Source organism: Chlamydotis macqueenii, chromosome 22 (genome assembly GCF_036417535.1).
Source record: "Chlamydotis macqueenii isolate bChlMac1 chromosome 22, bChlMac1.mat, whole genome shotgun sequence".
NCBI lineage: Eukaryota > Metazoa > Chordata > Aves > Otidiformes > Otididae > Chlamydotis > Chlamydotis macqueenii.
The window spans coordinates 643,552-665,801 of record NC_141577.1 but is presented as its reverse complement, the minus strand read 5'-3'; the positions used below and the strand labels follow the sequence as shown (position 1 = coordinate 665,801).

General features: G+C 40.7%; 1 protein-coding gene across 1 annotated transcript in view; it reads left to right on the top strand.

Moving 5' to 3' along the window:
- CLIC4 (CLIC family member 4) overlaps positions 1-22,250 on the top strand; it is a 30,335-nt gene that overhangs the window by 2,117 nt on the left and 5,968 nt on the right. The window contains exons 2-4 of the mRNA XM_086764825.1: positions 14,715-14,824; positions 20,419-20,544; positions 21,891-21,997. Coding sequence (XP_086620951.1) covers positions 14,715-14,824; positions 20,419-20,544; positions 21,891-21,997 — 343 coding nt within the window. The remainder of the gene's footprint in view (positions 1-14,714; positions 14,825-20,418; positions 20,545-21,890; positions 21,998-22,250) is intronic.

The window sequence follows — 22,250 nt, the reverse complement described above, 5'->3', positions numbered from 1 at the left end:
AAACTAATAATGTCTATCTAGAAGAGCCCTGGATTTTGATTTAGTCATCTTTTCCCCCTGTGAAAGGGAAGCTCAGTGTCTGCTTGTGTCTGTTGCACGGTTTTCACCTGGTGCAGTCGAGAAGTCTGAAGTTACTGAGTGAATGTTAGAGTATTTAGCAGTGTAGCTAATCACTTTTCAAACAGTATATGGGATCTTGGTTCTACCTTTGCTAGTCAGCAAAGCTCTTAAGACAGAGGTAGTGGAAAGGCTTCTTGACCAAAAAAGAAATCTCTGCCAAATGCCTGCGGCTGAAAGGCGGCAACTGTATGACCTGCATACAAAGGATTGTAGCAGCCAGACTAAGATGAAACAAAGGTATGGATTAAAGCTTGAGAAACAAACCTGCGAAGCAGGAGAAACTGTTTGGCTTCGTGCCTAAAATGTTGGGTTTGAATCTTATTAAATTGTGATCAGTAACAAAATAGGATGGGCGCAGTGTGGGGAGGAGTGCACACGTGGTTGGGTTTCAGGTATGAGTAACTATACAGGGCTGTTTGTCACCAGCAGGTTGCTTTGATTTATCCCCAAAGGGAGTGTATCAGTCTGCTGTAACTTGTCTTCTCATAGTCTGTGATAACGTATGTGCAGAATTAGGATATTCAGGTAAGAAAATGTGTTACAGTGCTGAAACTGAGGTGAATAATCTGTTTCTTGGTCTCATACAATGAGTAGCTTCAGCAGCTTTTTCATTACAGTGCTGGTGGGCTGCCTGTGGTCTCTTTTAAACTACGTGTAAATATTTTTCAAGTCTTTCCTCTGAGAGCTGATTAGGAGAAGCTGGCGATGTATCTGATTTCATTCAGTTTCCTCATATGTTTGCGTGTTTTATTAATGAGGGGGCTCACTTCCATTGTCTAACAAGAATATTTTTATATGCCCTAGTGGCATTTCGCAGCAGCGAAGACTGCATTGTAATGAACACGCACACAGAAACCTGGGCATTGGGAACTCGTACAGGCCACTTGTAATAGCTGCAGTTTAGTTGATCGTGTGTGGATTTTTGTTGTAAATAGTGTGGTAGACTGATGTGGTCAAATAGAACCACTCATCTGTGGAAACCACGGGCAGAACTGAAGAAACTACTTGTGCAGTTTCTTTAAGACAGGGTACAAAGGAGCTGGGGATGGAAGCTGCCCAAAGCTCAGCCCTTTTTGTTCTAGAGAGCAGTCGGTGATTGCCTTCTTCTTGTAATGGCAAGGTGAGGACACAGGTGATCAACAAGTTTGGTGTTAAGGAAGAACTGACAAACTCAACAAGCAAGAAATGCAAAGTTGTGTATCTGGTGCATGAGACGGGTTGTAGTAGATGTAGGTAACCATTAAGGATGGCGCTCTCTTTAAGTGTGTAACGTGTACGTACTTGCAAATTAATTAGACCTTGGATTTCTGGCAGCTTTTATATAAGATGTCATAGCGAAATTGAGCACCTGTTTTGAAAATCAGATAGTGTTTACTATCTGTTTACCTGTGAATTGTACTGTCAGTAGAAAAAAAAAAAGCTGTGATTTCACATTTAATAGATACTCTACTCTGAAACACTGCCAGTGATTGTAACAGACGCTTGTCTACATTTCTGTATATCTGAATTAAACAGAAATTTGGGAGGTTTGTTTGTCTTCTGGGTTCCAGGTCCGTTTTGTTCAGTGAAATGTTGGATCCCGTGGCAGGAAAGGGATGTGTGCAGCTGCATCTCTAGCAGCAGACGATGTTGGCTCAGGGCTGGGCGAGAGGAGGAGTGTGGTTCGTCTGAATTGCTCGCGTTCAGGTCTGCCTTTGTCTTGCAGTTGCTCCCTGCCTGTGCATATCCTTACGTAAGCCCTGATGTGTCATTCTGGAGCAGTATAGCTGCTGTACATTGGTTTATAACAAACCATCCCATGAGCTTGTTTGTCATCATTGGTGGTTTTTTTGTGTGTGTGTTTTTGGTTTTTTTTTTTGTTTTGTTTTTGTTTTTTGCAACTGCAATATTTCTGTAAAAGTAGATGGAACGTTGGATACAAGGAAACAGCAAGACTAAAGACATGCAACGCTGTTTCTCAGAGATAGTCTTGTCAGGGGCAGGCTTGTCACTTGATAATCTTATTAGGTAAGTCTCCTGCTTACGTACCAGATCATCCTTTGGAGGTTTTGATGTAATAACTTCAGCACCTGAGAACTTTCTGGTCCGCCTTTGATAGGCGTTTGGTATAGATAACAAAATTTCATGAGTGGCTTATTTCTTGTGAGCAAATACTGGAGTATTGCAAGAGATTCCTTTATAAACTGAGGCATAACCATCTTGGTATATCCTGTACTTGTTATAAATCAGACCTTTTCCTTCTTGACCAGCCAGCGATATTCCTTTAAATTCTGCTTTGGAAAGTTCTCGTAGCCAGAAAATGGGTTTTTAATTTAAATCCGATTGCTGGTATCGAAACCGGTGCACTTGGTACAATCTTGTTTGAAAACACAGAGATGGTCTCAAGTGTAAATGTTTACTTTTTTTTTGTAAAACATTGGAAAGTAAGCTTAAAAACTCCCTAGCAATCATTTTCAAGGAGATTACTCAGATGAGTTAGCTGTTTTTCAGTCAGGAATGGTTTTTGAATACGCTTCAACAGTAACGGTTTTATTCACTGGCATCTATCCTCCCCTTTTCAATGATTAAACTCTAGACAACTCAGGTTGTTAAGAGAACTTGTGTTTTACTTTGCAGCTGGAAGATGTCTGCCACTCATACGCTTTTCCTCCTTTCCCTACAAAGCAGTCTGAGAACTGGCCGAGTTCCTGAATTTCAACTCCTTGTCTTCTGCGGCCTGCGAATCTGCTGCTGGGGTTGTACGATCATCATCTGCCACTTCCGAGTCATCTGCTCCGTGGTGCATGCAAGTGCTGTGTGCCGTGGACGCGTTCTTTGAGCACAGATAGCTGCTATAAAAGACAAATCTGTCCGCAGTTTTCCCAGATGGGAAATGTCTCAGGCTGTGCGCTGGAGGCTTGAAGGGGAAAGAGGAGCCTGTGTATTGGAGCACGTGTTGTGGGGCAAACTTCAGGGCCTGGAACCTACCAAAAGTCAGGGGTAAATGCACATCAAGGATCTGAGCAGCCTGGGTCTGTTCCTGGTGCTTCTGTACGTCAGTCTGTGGTTGTGTGTGTATGTGCAGTAAGGAGTTCACGGAGGCGGGGAAGAGCGTGCTTATCACCAAAGCTCTTGTGGAGATATTTGAAGAGAATGAGAATCCTCTTAAAGGAGATGTCTTGTCTGTACATAAAGATGGTTGGTTGTGGAGAAATAACACGTAGCTATGAGGAATGTTTATGTAAACTCCGTCTCGCTGTTAGGAAGTGGGTGGGAGGGTGGGCAGCGCTGTGGCGGTGTTGGTATCCTGAGAAGTTGGTAATCATTACTCTCACAGCCTGAAGTGACTCAGTGTCACTGTCTAGTCTCTCGCTGGTTATCCTGACCTAATCTTGTGGGAGGAAACAGTGAGGCGAGAGAGAAGTCTTTATTTGAAGAGCATTACTGTGAACAGGGTGAGCAGAGAGGTCGTTGGTTCTGTAGCTGAACTTGGGGATTTTTGAAGGCTGTGTTGTCTCTTACAAAAATCTGTGTTTGGAAGAATTTAGTTGGGGAATTCGTTGAACTTCAAGCTAAATAGTAATCAGTGTACTTTGGAAAATGACTTTTGTACTCTGAGGTTGCAAGTTTGATTTTTGGAAAGTGTACATGAGTTAAAAGGAAGAAAAAGAGCCTGGGGCTGTTGTTATTTTCTCACCAGTGTAAGCATGGTCAGGTTCTCTTCTAAATGAGACATTTCTTGTGATGTAACTAACACAAGGCCTACACACTTTTATAACAGAGCCTAGATCAGTTCCAAGCTCTGGCTGGGCTGGGCGCACTGCTTAGAAATCCACGAGAACTACTTTTAAGACTGGATAACTGTACTTGACAGTAATTGGATTTGTTGTCTGTCTTTGCTTTGTAGATGTTCTCTTTTGCTCTGCAGCTGGTAATCAGCTGAGCAGTGAAGTTCTGTAAAACTTAACTGGACAGTGTGGGAGAAAGGACAGTGTTTGTCTGCCAGTGTAGACACTTAGTTTGTGTAAAACAACAATTTCAGTTATGGTGGTGGTTGTTGCAAGTTGACCATCCATGGAAAAATAATTTTCATCTGTAATTGTCATCCATCTAATTTGATTTTTATCCTCAATGTTCTTTGCAAGTTGCAACTTGCAACTATAGTTGCAACCTATAACAAACAACATCTTGTTCTACTCAAGTTGCGTGCTTCTGGATTTTTTTTTTTTTCTTTTATATTCTTCACTTCGGAATGATTAGTTTTCACTCTCAAAGTAGATGCTGGGTACTTACTCTATGCTCATTTGTTGTGTTAAGAATTTATGAACACTTTAACTGTTAAAACACCCAAACCCGAAATCATTCTGAATTTAAATAGAACTTTGACTTCAGGAGCTTTAAGTCCTTTGTTTAGAATATTTTTTTTCCTAAAAAAGATAAATTAATTTTTTTAAACTTGTTTTGAATTGTTTGTTCTTTTTTAAATTCAAGTCAAACATGCATTTGTGACACAGTCATTTTTAGAGCTCTGAATGCTGTGTTTGTTTATACTGAAGTAAAAAACATGAGTTAAACTGCTCTTAATTACAAATGTCTTTGTATGTGAGTTCTCTGAGAGTTCAAACTTATTCCTTGTATTGTTGGCTAGACAAAGGGCAAGGAACTGTACACGAGGAAAGGAAATGACTTGGTTCTGTCCACTGCATACCCATATTAGGTATAAACTAAATATAGGAGTGTAATCCAGGAGTGAAGTCATAGCTGTGTATTTTCATGAGAAGAGCGAATGAGATCAGGCAGTGCTACTGGATCAGCTTCAGAGGTTTTTGGCTCTGTTAAAGCGTTACTATCTTGCCTGGTCTGTACTTTGGAGAGCTGCTTTTCTTACGTAAAGGAAATAGTTTTTTACGTGGTTTTGTCTAAAAATAAAATCAAAGCAAGTGTAAGTATATTTCTGTACCCTTTCAAAGTGATGTATTAGACGCCCTCATGAGATGTGCTTTTCTGGAGCTTAATGAGATAAGGCAAAATGTCCCGAAGGAGGAAGCTGTAACTGCAGCTGGAGAGCTTGGATACCATCTCCCGAGGGACGCAGGATACAGGCGTGGAGGTGCACATTGCCTTTGTCGGAACCAGCAGCAACAGAGAGCAAGCCTTCTTGAAACCTTTGCGCTCTAGCTGCTCTGAAATAAAACTTCCAACCCGTTTCAGTCTAAAATACTGTTTTTCCTTGCTAGAGCTTTTGAGTATGCTGTTAGCAGGGGGTACGGGTTCAAAGCTGCAGCTCTTTTTTATGAGTCTTGAGAACTTGAGCAATGTTGTTGTTCATAGGCACATTCTTCTGCGGACATTTCTATTTACGTTCTGATTTGGAGACACTTGTGGTTTTAGCTGTATTCATTGTTTTATCAGAATTTTTATGCTCCCAGGCGATTGCTTTTGGGTAATGTTTTGAAACGAAACTCATTTGGGCATTTGATGTTGGCTTTCCTGCTCCTGGTAGGGTTCAGTCTAAGGCAGCCTGGCAACGTGAATGACCTGGCAGTTGGCAGAGGAGGAGCAGCGCAAGGGGTGAAGTTGGAGCAACTCTGCATCCTTCCTCTCTGCTAATCTGTCCAACTCATTGCTCATCTTAGCGCTGTAAATTATGCTATCAAACAGAATTCTTTGTTTTTCTGGCCTGCGGAAGTGATGCCTGTTCAGAGGTTTATTTGAAGAATTCCTAAATGCTAAAGATAAAAATTTTACTCAATCTTCTGAGCCCCAGTGACAAGGTCTGCAGTTCTTTCCTATAATTTTCATAGATGCTTTGTTATTCGGTGGGGAGGTTCTGGAGATAGGTCTCCTGGGCTGTAGCCAAAGCACACGCTGTACTGTGTTAACAAATTTAATAAGCGGGGGCAGAAAGAAACGTTGTCACGTACAATGCCTGTCCAAGTTCGTATGCACAGTACCCAAAGGCAAGTTTCAAGCCCTATAAAAGAAACCCTTAGTACTGCGCGGTTAATTGCCTGCTTACACTTTCCTAGTAGGATATTGCAAGAATGTGTCAAGCTGTTACACTGCAAATGGTAGTCAGTTGGCCCTGTTTATTTTATTGAGGTTTGTTGTGACTGAATGACTGTGTTAAAGGTATTGCCACTGGAGTAAGGGACGGAAGAGATGCCAGGCTTCTGCTGTTGATGAATAATTTAGTATTCCTTTGTCAGGCTAGCAGGTGGTCGTGTGCGTGGCTGCCCACAATAGTACCAAGTTCTTGTATGCGTAGCATTAAGCAGATTTCTTCACGGAGGAGAATGGTAGTTAGTATTTAATGCAGGTTTTGATTCTGCCTCTTCTTCTGATTATCCCAAAGGATGAACATGGGATAATTTCTTTTCTCCAAAGAACTAGAAGTGCTTAATTAATTTCTGCTGAATTATGGAGTTACTTTAATACATCATGAAGATCCCATAGCTTTTTCCAGAAGCTTTACTGTGACAATTGTGTAGCAATGAACAAGAGTTGCAGGAAAGTTGCACAAGATAAGTCTGCTAATTATTTTGTTAGGAATAGCATCACACAGGGCTAAAAATAGCATCATCCTAAAGTGGTCAGTTGCTGTTACAGTCAAATGTCCAGCACAGTGGTGACTTATCAGAAAGGTAATGACTTGGGAGGCTACTTGAATGGGCTGATGAACATTCCTTTCCCTGGTGTAATAGCCAGATCTCAAGTAAATGCAGGGAGTTCAGTTCATTTTGTTTTTTTCAGCTTTTTGAGTTTACAGGAATTTCAGCTCATGTGGAAGATGCATTGATTAGAAATTAAGCAAATATGATACAGCTTGTCAAGAGACAGTGGTAACCAAGGTTGTGTTTTCCCTGGGTGGGGTAGATGTCAGTCAGCACGTGGAATAATCACCTGAGGCTTTTTGTATTTGCAGTTAATGCCAGGTATGAGCACTGGCCTTGTGCTTTTTTGGTTTTGTTTTTTTCCTATGCTTTTCTTAAAAGATTAGCTATTTAAGGGAGTGGTGACTACAAAAATTGTTCTATAGAAGTAAGATCGGTGTGTGTGGGGTGGTTGTGATCTGAGACTTAAAGTCTAACTTGATGCAGTGTTATTACCAGGCTTTTTAAAGTTCCCTCATAAAGGTGAAATAAAGGGGCGACACTGATCAGTGTAGCTCATAGGATGATAAAACTGTGATACAGGTGCTGTAAGCTTAATTGGGTGCTTTTTGAGGTCAACTGCCTTCAGTGTAGAAGTGAATGTATGTTCATTTCCTGGAAGATATTTTCTTATTTTTAGGTGGCACATAATGTGCTTGTCTTGTCACTTCCTTTGTGAAGAAAGATAACTGCTTTTGAACCCAGAAGGTGAAAGGTGTTGGGCAGCGTTCAGTGGAAGTGAGTTAATAACGGCGTTAGAGAACAGAGTTACCTAGAAAAGGCAGGATGCAGTGGTAGTGCCCCTCTTGCGCCATCTGCAATGCTGTAGGCTCATTTACTGGCAGCAAGCGACGTGAGGAACAAAGGTGAGTTTGAAGTAATACCTATATAAGTTGCCAAACTGCTGACCTTTGAGGTGATTAAAATGATGTTGGATGTTTTATTTAGAATCTTCTTAGCATTGTGAAAGAATTGCAGGAGTTAGCTTGCTTGTCAGAGACACTTAAGAGTGAATAAATCTTCTTAATAGTTGCTACAAGCTTATTTTGTTCTTAGACTGACTCTTCAGTGACTTTTTAACTTAGGTTAGCAGTAAACGAGTAGGATGGGTTTCAAAATACATTAGACAACTTCATTAAAAAGCGGTTCTGTGGTGTGAGCTGGAATACACAGGACCTGTGCCTTGATACTTAAGACAGCAGCAGCCTGAAGCTGTCTTGAGACTCACCTTTGCTCCTGTCTATTGTTAAGAGATTGACGTGGGCCTTTAACTGTGCAGCAGTTTTTTGTCTTAAGAAAAGGACACTACACAGAAACAAAAGCTCTGGCGTGTGTGCTGGAGCACTAGCTATCCCCTGTCCCAGAGAGGCAAGATAAAAGGTGCACTGACAAGTGGAAGTGTCCCTTTCGTCCTGTCATCCCTCGGATTAAATCTGGTTGAACCAGATTTAGTTAGCATGAGAGTTCAGGGCTTGACTCCAGCTTGCTCCCTGACCTGTTCCTCCCATATAAACACCAAACAACTCCCTTCTCAAACGAACATATCTGAAAGTGTGAGAATGAATTGAACACTGTGTATTGCAGAAAACACTTCTTCAGTCCTGGTCGCTGCAACTTGCGACCTTGTCAGCTGTTTTCTTTTTTTGAGTGATACTTCGTTAATATTGGAGACACTGGGACTCTCTAAGATAGGTTTTGGCTTGCAGAGTGGGTGCTTGCCTGTAACATCGCTGAAGCTCGTCCACCTACTGCCTGGACAGAAGCACAGAACAGCTGGTGCAGTGGCACCATACGCAGGAGGCGCTTGGCTGGTGCTGCATCTCATACTGTGATGGTCCTTTCGTGGACGTCATTCTGTACATCTTACCTGAAAACGCTGCTCAGTAAGCAGCATGGAATTCTCTTCATTCAGCTTGTCAAGATAAAGGCCTGAGGAGACGCTGCAAAGATTTGGACTGATATTACCTGACCATTTTCAGTATGTGGGGAACATTAAACCATTCCTTTCTGTATTCTTTCATCTCAGGGGTTTTGAGTTGCTGCATGTTTTTCACTTGAATCGCTTTGTTAGTTTACCTTAAACCATTTCCTCTCAAAACAGTAATGCATATAGGATTATTATTAATTTACTGTTTTGTTGTTTTTTTTTTTAGTTAGCTTACTGTTCATGAAGCATGCGAGAGCAATTGTTATCTGGTGTTTTGAGGTAATGGGTATGCATCATGCTGCTTTTCTCATGTAGTTTTCCCAGCAGATTTTTTGTTCGTTTGTTTTAGAACTGAGATATGTTTCAAGATTGCTGAGTTCAACATTTGAACTTACCCTCTGATTCCTGCTTGCTGTGGCCCCCCGCCCCATCTGTTCATTTGTTTGAATGTTCATCTTCTAGGTTTGCAGATTTCCTATTCAGGGGAGTGGGAACGTCTGTGGTGGTATAATCAAATAGCTCCAGTAGCTATCTTTGGTGAAAGGTTTTGTGAGGTACTTGTAAAATGCATTTTTCCCTCTTCATGCAAACTTTATTTTTCCCCGCTTCTGGTATGTCAAATCTGGGAGAGATTCCCTTGATAGTTTTGGATAGATTAGGAAATGGCCTTCTAGAGTTCTGCCCTTTTCTTTTGTTTTATTTGTGTAGGCAGAGGCTGACCTGTGTTACATTTCTCATCAGATGCACTTTTGGCTTTACTGTTACTTCTGCAGTCATTTGATCCAGTTTGGGAAACTTGTGTGCTACTTTTAACTGGTTTGAAACAGTTTTGCCGGCCTTTGGGACCAAAGATTTATAGAGTTCTGTTTTACTCTTAGTCTTTCAGATCTATACTATATGATAAGGGCCTTATGTCCTTTTTTAAGTGTTTCTTTGCTTGTTTATTTTTCTTGTTAGTCTTTCGGTAAGCTTCGGCACTACCTCGGTAAAGTAAATACATGCAGATTCCTGTGTTAGGAGTCAAGTTAACTTCTACCCAGCTGTAAAGGCAAACATTTCACAATTAAAATGATTTTTTTTTTTCATCATTTAACTTGTTTAGCCACTTAAACAGATGTATGATTACTTATAGTCTGAGTTTTTTTGGGAAAAGCAGTCATTTGAGTGAAATCACTGCTTCAGGGGGAAGGAAAGGGAGGAGGTGGCTTCTGCATTGGCTGGATCAGCTAAGCTCAATCTTCCAGACAGTGGGATAAGTACATTTTTTTTCTTTCTTTCTCCAAGTAGCTGGCAGTCTTGCATAGATGGAGCTGCTTGGCATTGGGAGTTTTACTGTGGCTGTGATAACCAGCTTGACTTCTCATTGAGTGTACTGCTTTGTTTTACTGCCTTGTAACTCTTTCATTCTTACTTGAACTTACTTTCTTATTTAGGTTTCTTTAAAAAGTAACCCTGTTTATTTTTCATATAATATTGTAGGATGAGTGCTATGGTGTGTGTATGCCCAGCTCTTTCTCCATGTCACATCTTACAATTAACAAGATTCATTTTGCCACCTTTTCAGAAGTTTTTTACTTACAGTCAGTTCGTTGAGGGTAACACAACTTTGCTCAAGGCAACTTGTATATCTTTGTTTTTTTCTTACCGCGATAAATCCCCTAGGGCAGCTGTTAGCTTTTCAGACTGCTTGGTGGCATCTCGAGCATGGCAGGAGTTGGCTATGGCTGGTGGTTGGGTTAGGCACTGTGTGGCAGGGTGCCTTCCCTGGTGGTAAATTCAAGCCAGGCTCTTCAGAGCTGGTTCTCGATCAGTATACCCCTGAAGCACAGTACTCCCGAGTGGAGAATGTGACCTTTTCTTGCCGTGTGTGGTGTGGCACTTTTTTCTGGCATTCAGTGAAATATAAGTGTATGGGTGATGTTGTTGAGTACATGTCCTTCAGTGGATAATGGTACCTTGATTTGGTAGTGATAACTGAAAATTAGCCCCAATTGTAGGAAGGTTTCCAGTATTTAGTAATAAAGATTTTTAGGCTGGTGTTGGAAATAATTTTAAATAAAAGCTCAAAGCTTCTCAGTATAGAATGTTAATTCAACAAGATTATACTTAATCTAGGCTGATGTTAGTATAGAGAAATCAATATTTAATATTTTTTTTTGCTGTGATAGTGATGGGGATTAGCCCCTGGAAGATATCCTGGAATATTATGGCCTGAATTCAAAGACAAGGCAATGACGGGTTTCTGATAGTCGACATAAGCAACAGTTGTTATATGATTAACCCCCTCCACGACTAGTCGTGTAGAATTGCAGAATATTCTTGCAGTATTTAAAGGTTTACAGTTTACTGCCAGCACAGCAATATTCCAGTGGAGAAAATCCGTCAGAACGGACTCTCACAGAAACATCTCCTGAAAAAATTCCTGATGTGGTCGCAGCAGAATGACGCATTGCATCGCTGGCGCGGGGTTGCTGTTGATGGCCGGTTGTAACAGATCTGTGCTGTAGCGCTCAGTACCTCAAACACAGGAAGATGCAGACCGGGCCTTCCAGGCAAAGAGTTAATGGCAGAATTCCTTGGCTCAGGAGCACTGAAACCAAAAGTTTCTTGGCGTTCCAACTGCATTCCTTTTTCCAGTATGTGCTCAGAATAGCTTGAGACTTTTTGGAGCAGAAGTGGGACAAACTTGTTAAAAGCGCTGTACCTTAGTGAGCTGTAACCCTTTTTTCTGATTCAAATAATCCAGAAAGCCTGTCTTGCTTAAATGAAAGCAGATGCTATTTGTTGTTTGTTAATTTTGAATGTTATGCTTGTGTTGGGAGAGGAAAAGTTTCAGTTCAAGCTGGCGTTACAGCATAAATACATTTGACCTTTTTTGGTCCTCGTTAGTCACTTTGGCTTTGATATTGGTTTTGGCTTAGGAAAATGGACCTTAATGAAAGCCGCAGTTCAGTGTTAAGCCTTAAATTTTAAACATTTTTTCATTTAGTTCTATGACTTAAAAGTAGCTTTGCTTTGGGTTCCATATGGCTAAGATTTTTTTTTTTTTAGTACAACTAACAAAACTGCCTTTTGAATTGGAGTTTAGTTTATTTCAGTTGCAATTTTAAAACCTACCACTGGAAATAATAAAGCTCCATGGTGGAATTGTATCATATGAAAGAAGGAGTGGGGTTTAATCCAATACCCTGCCTCTCTTTCAGACTGTATTATTGCAGCTGATAAATTCCAAAGTCTGTCTGATGTAGAAATGTTTAACGTGTTTCAGTCATTAACATGAATTTTTTTCCTATGCCCTTGGAACTTTGTTTTGCTGATGGAGGGTCACTGCTTGTCCCGATCGTATTGACAGGTAGCAAAACATGGGCAGCCAAAGGCTTGATGTTATAACTAACTCCTCAGTTCAGGAAAAGCCCTGAAGTTTTGTAATAACGAATCTTCATATTTGGTTCTGTCTGCAAGAGGAGTCTGTTTTGTGCATAGAGAAACCATTTTGCTTTTTCATCGGATGCTCTAACCAAAAGTATTTTAGTTCTTGGCTTCTGACTAACTTTTTATTTTCTACATCCGGTGATGGATCATAAATCTTCAAAGCTCTTAATCAGTCTTCTGCAGTGAGTTTTTTTTAACTCTCAAATTATCAAAGTGACTTGTAAAAACTAGTTCTCTTCTGGCTGCTTGCCTATTGTCCATTAGGACACTATTCATGCATTTTCAGATATTGGTTTGAAATTAGGGGAGCTAACTAGTGCTTACTTATCTTACTGTTATCCTCTGGAAATGCCTCCGTTACATTTGTTGGTGTTGCAGTGCTGAAGCTAAGCCTCTGGGCTTCATTTGGTGCTGAGGATCATCTGTACGTTGATGGCAGGCAGTTCTGTCCCAGTGATTCTTCCTTGGTTACAGGCCTTTATTTATTTGTTTGTTTTATTCAAAGGTTTCCTTATTCCATATCAGATGAGATTTCTGGCAATGTATGTCATATTGCACCAGCTCTGGTCTCTGGTTTTGAGGTGAGAAGTGCTAAATAAAAGATGAATGGCAAGGAGAGCTGATCCTGACTGGGTCATGTGCTTGCTTCTGTAAGCGCGGCTCATGGGAACAAAACGGACTGAAGAGCTGTTCCTGTGAGTGCCTCAGGGTACGGCTTTGTGCTCTTAGTGTTGCACTTTGGGAAATAAATGCCGACATTCCTCCTTTTACTCTCCAGGAAGTGTGTGTTAGCTTTTCCACCAGAGGAAGCGAGGTAAAGCTGAACTGGATGGGGGCACGCACGCCTGTGCGGTTACTGCAGCGTTAGTCGTGTGCTTGGGTTTGAGTAGCGTTGCTGAAGTTGCCATAAAACATGAAGACCGAGCTCAGTTTAGAATGGAAGAATTGTTTCTGCTTCAAAGTGTGACTTAGCCTGGGCAGTACAAAACATATATTTTCTTTAGATGGGATGAAGTGTTGTCTTTTTCAGTATCGTTTTTTAAAGGTAGGGAAGATCTTACATGCAGCCAAAAGTTAGTTCTGGTCCTAAAGCTTGGTTCTCTTGTGATGATGTTTTTTGTTGGCTTTTCTTCTCTTCCCACTTTCCCAGCCCCTCTTGCCCACTCTTTTTTAAAAAGCTGGATCCCCACCAGTCAACGCTTAGGTCTTGTGTTCAGCCCTTCCACTTGTGTAGCTCTGCTTCTAAATACCCAGTGCTTAGTGAACGTAATTGTTTTCTGTCATTGGTCTGCGCCGTACAGCCAGTATATCCTACAATATGTTTTCAAATGCCTTAGGGAACAGGAAAGAGTAGATGAAAGAATCAGCCAGGTTTTGAGAATTGTACTGATTTAAATTATTCTTGGAATTACTGTAATAATAATAGTAATAACCAAAATCCTTTGAAACTCGTCTAGTGTAAAGTATGTGTCAAGATAATCTGACATATATGGCTACTGAACCAGTTTTCTTTTCAGAGGATTGAATTTTATAACAAAATTCAAGGTTTTGCATGCCTAATTCTAGCCCACTAAAAACTAAAGTTTTCCAGCTCAGCAGTAAGTCATTGTCGGAGCAATCATGAGATGCATGCCATCACTGGGTGCCCTGGAGTGGCTTGCTGTTGCTATGCAATGGACCTTTGTTATGGTGGGACAAAGACTTATTGATAGCTGCCTATTAAAAGTGGCTTTGGGATATGACTTTATTGCCAGTGAGGTCTCTATCTACTTACAGTTATATCTTCCCTTACAACACCTGCAGGACAATGACGATTCAGAGTTCCTGCTTGCAGTTGGCTCGCTGTAGCACTACACAGCGAGAGATAAAAGCAATGAACTGCAATATGACTACAATTAATTAGCTATGCCTTGTAGAAGAAGGAAAAAAGAATAATAAAGAACCAATCTTGACATTGGAAAACTGCCATCAGAAGGTGTGGCTGCCCAGACAAATACGATTAGCTGCCCTTTTTGGCTGTTAAGAGCAGCTGGATGATGTTCAGTGGGAAAGATAACTTATTTTCTTGTCTGAAACCTTGTTTTGATACATTTTTGTGAGCAGCTGTTAGAGGACAGGACAAGTAAATAGGTTAGTTGACTCCATAAAATTGCAAATTTCACTGTAATAAAATGCTCATTATGTTTGCAACAAACAAATCATTGGAAGGTGCAAGTATTTAAAAAAAAACGACATCAAACAAACAAAAAAAAAACCAACAACAAAATCGTGCAGAAGTCCATGCATACCTCCCCAGTATATGAATTGTATTTAAATATTCTGTGGATGCTCCTCTTCGTGCGTGATACGGAGATGCCTTCGGGATAGCTGATCCCAGTGCATCAGCTGGACTTTGGGAGCGAAGGAGTGTTCCTGCAAGGTGATGCTTGGTTTGACTGTAAGCTTGTTGGATCTTTGGAAGACTTGGTGATGCGAAGACTGTATAGGCAGTAAACCCCACGGTTTGTTACTGAATCTGTCTTTATTTAAAGATCTTTCAGTAACTGTGAGCATGTGTAGATGACAGTCCTACCTTGTAACTGATGGTCTGTTCTCTTCTGCAGGCTGGCAGCGATGGTGAAAGCATAGGAAACTGTCCTTTTTCTCAGAGGCTGTTCATGATTCTGTGGCTGAAGGGAGTGGTGTTCAGCGTCACAACAGTCGACCTGAAGAGGTGAGAAACACTTGGTTTATCTGACAAGTACAGTACCCTTGGTGTGACAAATGTCTGGGGCTTCTAAATCTTGCATGGGTTATTTTCTGAAATTAGAAAGAAAATCTATCCTTGTAAATACTAAGAGGCAACCTTGCTGTAAATGACACATTCATTGATGGTTATTTATAAGTATCTGTAAGTAAAAAGAATGGGTCTGATAAATTCTCTTGGATTTCTTAAATAATGCTCTTCTGTAAGACTAATAGTGGACCTGAAGTCTCTTATAACTGAATACTGAATCTTACTGACTTCACATCGAGATGCCACAAGTGGAGACTGCTGGATGGGTATTCTAGATCAACCAGTCTTTGATCAAATCTCCAATTGTTGGATAACTGTCACAAATACAAATAATGTGCAGCATACTCGTCTTTTAAAAGATTTTAGGATACTATTGCTTGTTATGCAATAAGAATAAAAGCAGTGTGAAAATATCTGTCCATGAGGTAAATATGAGTGAAGTAGAAGTGAAATGGGTAGGAATAAAATGTGAAATTTTCTGCCTTTGCGTAGAGTTAGCCGGATATGTCATGATGCACTGTCACCTAAACTGCGGCTTCTCCATCTGTGAAATGGATACCTTAGTGGCTAAGAAGGGTGGGATGCGAATCCAGGAGTTGTGATTTCCTGAGGCTAGGTGTACTTACTAGAGGTGGTGATGCTCAGTTCAGCAGAGGCCTTCTATTTGCTTTCAGAGTGAAGTAATGTTTTCACAGGACTAATGTAAAGTTAGTCCCTGAACTCTCTGAGGGGAGGAGAGACTGACAGTGCTTACAGACCTTGTTTTCAGAAATGAAGCCAATAGAAATACACAGTATTCTCCAATGAATCATGTAAAATGTGTAAGAAAGAAATCACACTGCTAGACTGAACCTCTTCTTGTCATTTTTTTTGAAGGAGGTGATTTGTTTCGATTTTTAAAAATCACTGAAGTTACTGTTTCAGTGCTGGCAACTAGTGCTAAGTATTTCCATGTGTAGTAAGGCTGAGACAAACCACTCAGAGGGGGAGAAAGCAACTTTTGTCAACTGGCTGCGCATTTGTGGCAGCTAAAAAATTCTTTTTTGGCCAGTGTGGGATTTTACTGCAAATATAATGGTTGCTGCCAGCGCGCATAAACCAAATATATCGTATCTTCCACTTAGCACTGCATGTGGCTTGTGGAACCTTGGGAGTAGGACTTGTGCTTGCATCCTGTTTGTAGTTTTGGGCTTCCTTTACTTCTAATGATGGCATTGTTTAACCTATTGCAGTTATCGCGGTGGAGGAGAGGGTGAGAAGAAGGTTAAAAGAGATATTTTATATTTGGAAGCATTAGTACTGCTGAACCAGTAAGAGAAATATCATTAAAATGTCAAAGATGCCTGATGACTTGTCTTTATTTGTGCTCTTTTGGCAACCTTGAGTTAACTGGATGGGGGAGTGGGATATAAGACTGACTTTTAGAATATAAATTGGTTGCAGATGTTTAAAATTGTCCCTTCTTACACAAGGAAGGAAGGCTTGCTTTCATTTTTTATGTTGGGGAGGGGAAAACACAAAATAAGTGTGAAATTAAAAACCTGCACAGGAATGGGTCAAACAAACGCTACCGTTTTGTTGTACGCTGAATGTATTTTCTGGTGAAGGAGAAGAGGGATCACTGAAGCCAATTCACATTTTAGTTGATACGAACTTAATTCCTTTTAGACTTAATTTAAAGCTTCATAAACACAAATTTAACATTCTGCATTGTCTAATGCCTAGTTGTAGAGTAGCGTAGCTTGCAGAATGCAAACTCAGCTAACTGCTCAGGTGGAAATGTTTTTTTATACCAGATGGTGTGTTTCCCCTGTGAGCATTACCAGAATGATGGTAGGTGCTAGATGTGCTTAATACTCCCGATATTGTTACAAGAAACTGCTTTCACAAATACATTATTCAGGCCAGTCGCCCTCTTATTTTCTTCCTGTTAAAGACACAAACTTGTTGAAGAGCTGGGTGGTAATGTTTTTAAGCATCTGAATTTCTTTTGCTAGCCAAAAAAAGGAGAGTTTACTTGCAAACTGCTTCTGCCTAATAGCATAATTTCTGCACAATATAAGGCAAGCGCTGTCTGTCTGTGAGGCTTAAAGGTCACGGTTGTGAACAAAAGTTCACAAGTGAGTAACTTAGGACACTGGAAAAACTGAGTCTGGTTTAACTTACTCGGGGCATGTATTTGTCCCTTCCATGATTGCGTTGGATAGCATACTGTGCTAACAAAGAACGTTTTGCAGTTCTTGGTTCGGCTCTTCAGACGCAAAAATACGCACATAGGCCCGTGAAGTGGGTTATACCGCCCTCCGCAGAAATCAGATGTTTCTTGCTGCTGTTTGGTCAGACAGAGGCTTTATTCTTCCCCTTTGCAGAAGCAGCGTTTCAGCGGTCAGAGATGTGACTTGTTGTGGTGACCAGGGCAGAGCTGCAGTGCATAAGCCATTTGTTAGGCTTGTAACAACATTCGGGGCCAGCTCGCATTCAGTTAGGTTTTGAAATCCTATTTTAAGCATGTTGATCGTGTGGTTTTACAATTATGTTGACAGACAAAGGTTAAATAAAGAGATTAGTAAATATTAAAGACTGCCCAGAGGTGAATGCAACTCTGGCAGTGTAAAATACTGCTTAGGAGCAGAAGATGGGGTGTTTTTTATTGCTGGCAGTTTTTTATACTCCTCTTCACACACTCGCTGCAGTACTTGTGTGATTTATGAATCGATGTAAAGCGTATTACATTTGGGGGCTGGCTTTTGTCTGATCTTCAAGAAATTATTTGAACAGTAATTGCTCTTTCTGTTTGTGGCAAAGCCATGAAACCTTTATACGTTAATCTGGTGTTAAAGAGCCTGCCCACTTAGTTGGCTAGTGATAGCCGGATATTTAAGTATGTGGCCCTACCTCCAAACACCCCAGCGAACTTTGGGGCAGGTACTAGCTGTCAGGGAGTTTGAGTGGTTATAAAAGTTGGTTTGTGGGTGTGGTGGTGTTGTTGTTAGGTTTGTTTGTTTTTTAAAGGCTGTCCAGTTTTATCTCTGAAGGAAACTTCACTATAATATTTTTAATTGCTTTCTTGTTGGACTATTAAGGGCAGTTGTACTTTTAGCCTTTTAAGGATGTCCTGTGTACTCGTGGTGCTCTAAAGGCTGTGGCTTGTTTGTGGTAAACCAGGGTTTGTTTATGATCTGCTGGCAAGAGTAGCAAACTGGAGGTCAAGCCCTGTTTTGCTGTGGAATGTTAAATTCTGCTTTCTTTTTCTTGAAAGATACAGGTGGTCTGACTGGAGTGGCAGGAGGGGTTAATAAAATGCTGTGGGATCCTTCAGATGCACTCTGAGTCTTTGGAAAACTTCTTTGGTTAGTTCATTAGACTAGTCTGTTTCTGAAATAAAATCTTTGCTTTGATAGTGTTACTGCAAATCCGGTGGTCTTGCCTGTGTTTGTTTTTAAAATAACATTCCTTTTGAGGAATTTTATCTCGCCAACATGCGAAATTGGAAGTGAGCCACACTGACTTCCTGTAATTGTTGTGAGTTACAAAGCTGTGTTTAAATGAAGTGTTAAGTTACTTAAAGCATTAACCAATGACAGATTTAAATCCAAAAAGTAAGAGGGCGATGGCAACTATTAGTGAGAAATAACTTCTTGGAAGCTTAAAAATTGGAAATGGTTAAATTCTTGTATTAACAAGACTCCTGTCAGCTGGCTGACAGCAGGGTGTTCAGTGTTCTGGAGTATGAAAATGAGTGCTCTCATTCAGTTGTACGTGCACTGCCAAGTGTCCTGCTTCCTTTGGTACTCTGTACTGTGCCTGTTTGCCCTCCCTAAAAGGTTCAGCAGTGGGCAGGACATGAAGTTCTGGCAGGGATTCTTAATTTTGTAAGAAATGGAAAGTGACATTTCCACAGTACAAACTTGTAAACTGTGCTTAGTTTACAGAGTCTGAGTGTGATCCCCAAAACCACTGCTTTCTCATGCCACCCTGAGTGCCTGTGTTTGTGTATGTCACTAATCCAGTTTCCCTGTCCCATACAGCCGGGAGGCTTTCCTGAGCTCTAGTTCCGGTATCCAGTAAACCCAGTTCCTGGACGCGTGGTGCTGGCTCAGAGATGTGGCTGTGCTGTAGGAAGCACAAACTCTGTTCAAAGGTTAGGGTCCAGTTTGGGTTTGTTCAAACAGTAACGAAGGGGCAAACTTTCTGCTGGATCGAGTGTCAGTTGTTCCTTCATCCAGCGTCGTGCTGTCAGAAGGTGGGGGCCATCCTGTTGCGGGGGCTCTGGTCACCTTGACAGAAATGTAGTTCTGCCTTAGGCATGGTCCTGCCTCGTCTGGATCCTGTGCCTGTCGGGTGTTAGCATTCAGGGATGGTCTGAGGAACTGGGAATTGCGGAGAGGTCCTTCAAGGAATCAGACTGCGTCCTTCTGTATCATCCTGGGCTGTAGTCAGTAGCCTCATCAGAGAGAAGTTTTAAGTGCTGCTACTGAAGAAGTGCCAGGCAGCACTATAAATTAATTTCTGCTTGCACTAGACAGTTGCACTAGCATGAGGCTAATGAGTACCATGATGATTTATTGGGGAAAAAATTGCTCAGCTTTTTAGGTGATGCTTTAGATTTGATAGCTTGTAACGAATCCACATCTCATTATTGACAACTGTGCATCTGAATCTGCTGACAAGGCAGATGTGAGAACTTTACACCAAGGAGCGAGTTAGGCATTTTGGGGTGCGTAAGTAAGTAGGTCAGTAGGTATGTGCAGCTGAGGTACAGGCTTCTAAATGCATTCCTGCAGTGTTGTTCCTTGTCACTACGGCACCAAGGCACAGCTACAGGAGAAGGAAGCCAATTGCTTATAAAATAGACTGGCTTAGCTTGATAAGGATTAATATGAAAGGAGCTGGAGCAAATAGCGAGAGGTATTGCCAAAACTGACTTCAGGTTTAGGAATGTCTGAGTATTTTAGCTTGGTTCTCTTTTGCTTGTGTCTAGTCACGCTAATGTCGGGGATTCTCCTCCCTTTGCCCAGGTGTACTGCTCTTATTTGCAAATAGTTTCTTCTCTGGAGGAAGCTTTAAGCATAACTTTTAAACATGTTTAAGCATCTGTCAGCTTGTCGAGAATGAGATTCTGTGTGCACATAGTAAGCGGTTTGTATGTACTGCTCTCTCTCAGACTCCCTTATTTCCAGAGCAGCTCTCTGTAGAAGGGAGGATTATCACTGATCGCAGATTACGCTATATATAAACTCTGTACTGCAGATCCTGGGGGAGAGAGTGTGTGTGGGGGGTGTGTGTATCTATTCCCTCCTACTAGCCAACATTATATTGATTTGAGAAAAACCATAGCCAGAGGTAGGAAGAAGCAGTTGTTTTTAAGTATTTGGAATTAATTGTTATCAAGTATTCAAAATGCTAATCGAGCTATAAACTCCCTTTGTTAAAAGAAAACTGGCAATATATTTTTAAAACCTCAAGGATGAAAGCTAGGGTCATCGATGTCCCATGCTTACTTTTCATATTGTATATGTATTTCACCCTAGAAAACCAGCAGACCTTCAAAATTTGGCTCCTGGCACTCATCCACCCTTCATAACTTATAATGGTGAAGTGAAAACAGATGTGAATAAGATTGAAGAGTTCCTGGAAGATGTTTTGGCTCCACCCAAGTAAGTGTAAAGCGATAATTTGTCACCTTAGATTGGATAGTGTTCTCAGAGGGGTTTTCTGCACTAGTTAAGATGTTCTTCAACATCAGTAAACTGAAGATTAGACATTGAAAATAGCTTGGAGTTCTTGCTTGTCATACCTTTCCTCCCTCCAGCTCCCTTATCTGTATACTAGAAAATATTTTATTTTAAAAATTATTTTAAAATTGTCGTTTGTAGAGTTCTGTCATTCTTCCTGCAGTTTTCAAACTAAATGACTTTTTGTTTTGACTGGGGCAGGCCATTCTGATGATATGTCCAAATAATGTAAATGAAGATGAGCCTGCTATACAAAACTTGGTCCTGACCCCGTAATAAACTGGGAGTCTGTTTTAAGGGGATGTGCGTTGTCCTTTTGGAGACTTGTATTTACAATCATTCCTCTAGAAGTAAGGTGTTATTTAAGTCTTCAAGAGTTTGTAATTTTCTTGTTCTCACCGGGAATATCAGTGAAATCTGTATTTAATGTTAATTTTTTTTTATTCCTTCCACCTTTCTATAAGCAGATGGACAGCTGATAATTGTGCAGAACCAGTGATTACTAAATGCAACTTGAAAATAATTTTTAAAAAATTAATTCCTTCATACTAGGCATGATGATGAGTCCTGGAGATTTGATTATTTAGTACTTGGAAATTATGGTGGAAAATACTGAAGGCTTTTAAAAATAATTGGATTACATGGCATAAGCACGGGGAATGTGTTCAGACTTGCTCTAAACTGTTGGCTTTCTTCTCCCTCAGCTGGCAGGCAGTAGCAAAGCGCAGACACTGCCTTTAGGAAACTGAACTGCTTTGTCTTTCAGTGTGGCAAGACTTCAGCTTTTTGTTAAAAGGCATGGAGTCCATGATATTCTGGGACAACTTGTATTAATTTAAATGAAAAAAAAAAGATCTCCAGTGAACAGAGAAGGAACAAGAGTGTTTAATTTGTTACCTATTTGATTCCTAACTGTATTGTTTACAGAAATGATGTGCAGCGACTGCTGTGCTAGAGTGAGGGAGCTTGCTCTTGTCACCCTGGGCTCTTTCAGACACTCCATGCTTGAAACAGGTGCCTCATTCAGAAAACCTAAATATGCTTTGATTTACCTCTGAAAAGTGATAATAAAGTGTTGGGTTTAAAAATCTTCTAACTTAAATGGGAGTGTGTGACATGTAAGAAGAAAGTTCTTCACATTAACCTGAAAACCAGTAAATGTACATGATGCAGAATTCTTTTTTTAATGGGACATTTTGTGCTCGTTAATCTATGATGAGCATCATTCTGCTAAACATGCTGTAAATCTTATCCTTTCTACTTTTTAGGTACCTAAAACTTTCACCAAAGCATCCAGAATCAAACACTGCTGGAATGGATATATTTGCCAAATTTTCTGCATTTATCAAAAATTCCAGACCAGAAGCTAATGAAGGTAGGTTGCTTGGTGGCTCACAGCTGTGCACACGTTGTTTCGTTGTCCTGTGTTTTTCAGAACAACTTTACTATGAAGTGTCTGACTAACCAATTTTGCTGCATGTTAATGGACACTTGAGGGAGTCTCATGAATGAAACCTGTGGTTTAAAGATAATGGTCACAGACATAGCTTTCACACTTCCAAAGAGAACTTCAGTTACCGTGTTTGTTCAGAATTTTGGTAGGGTATGTGTCGTTTGTAAATATCACT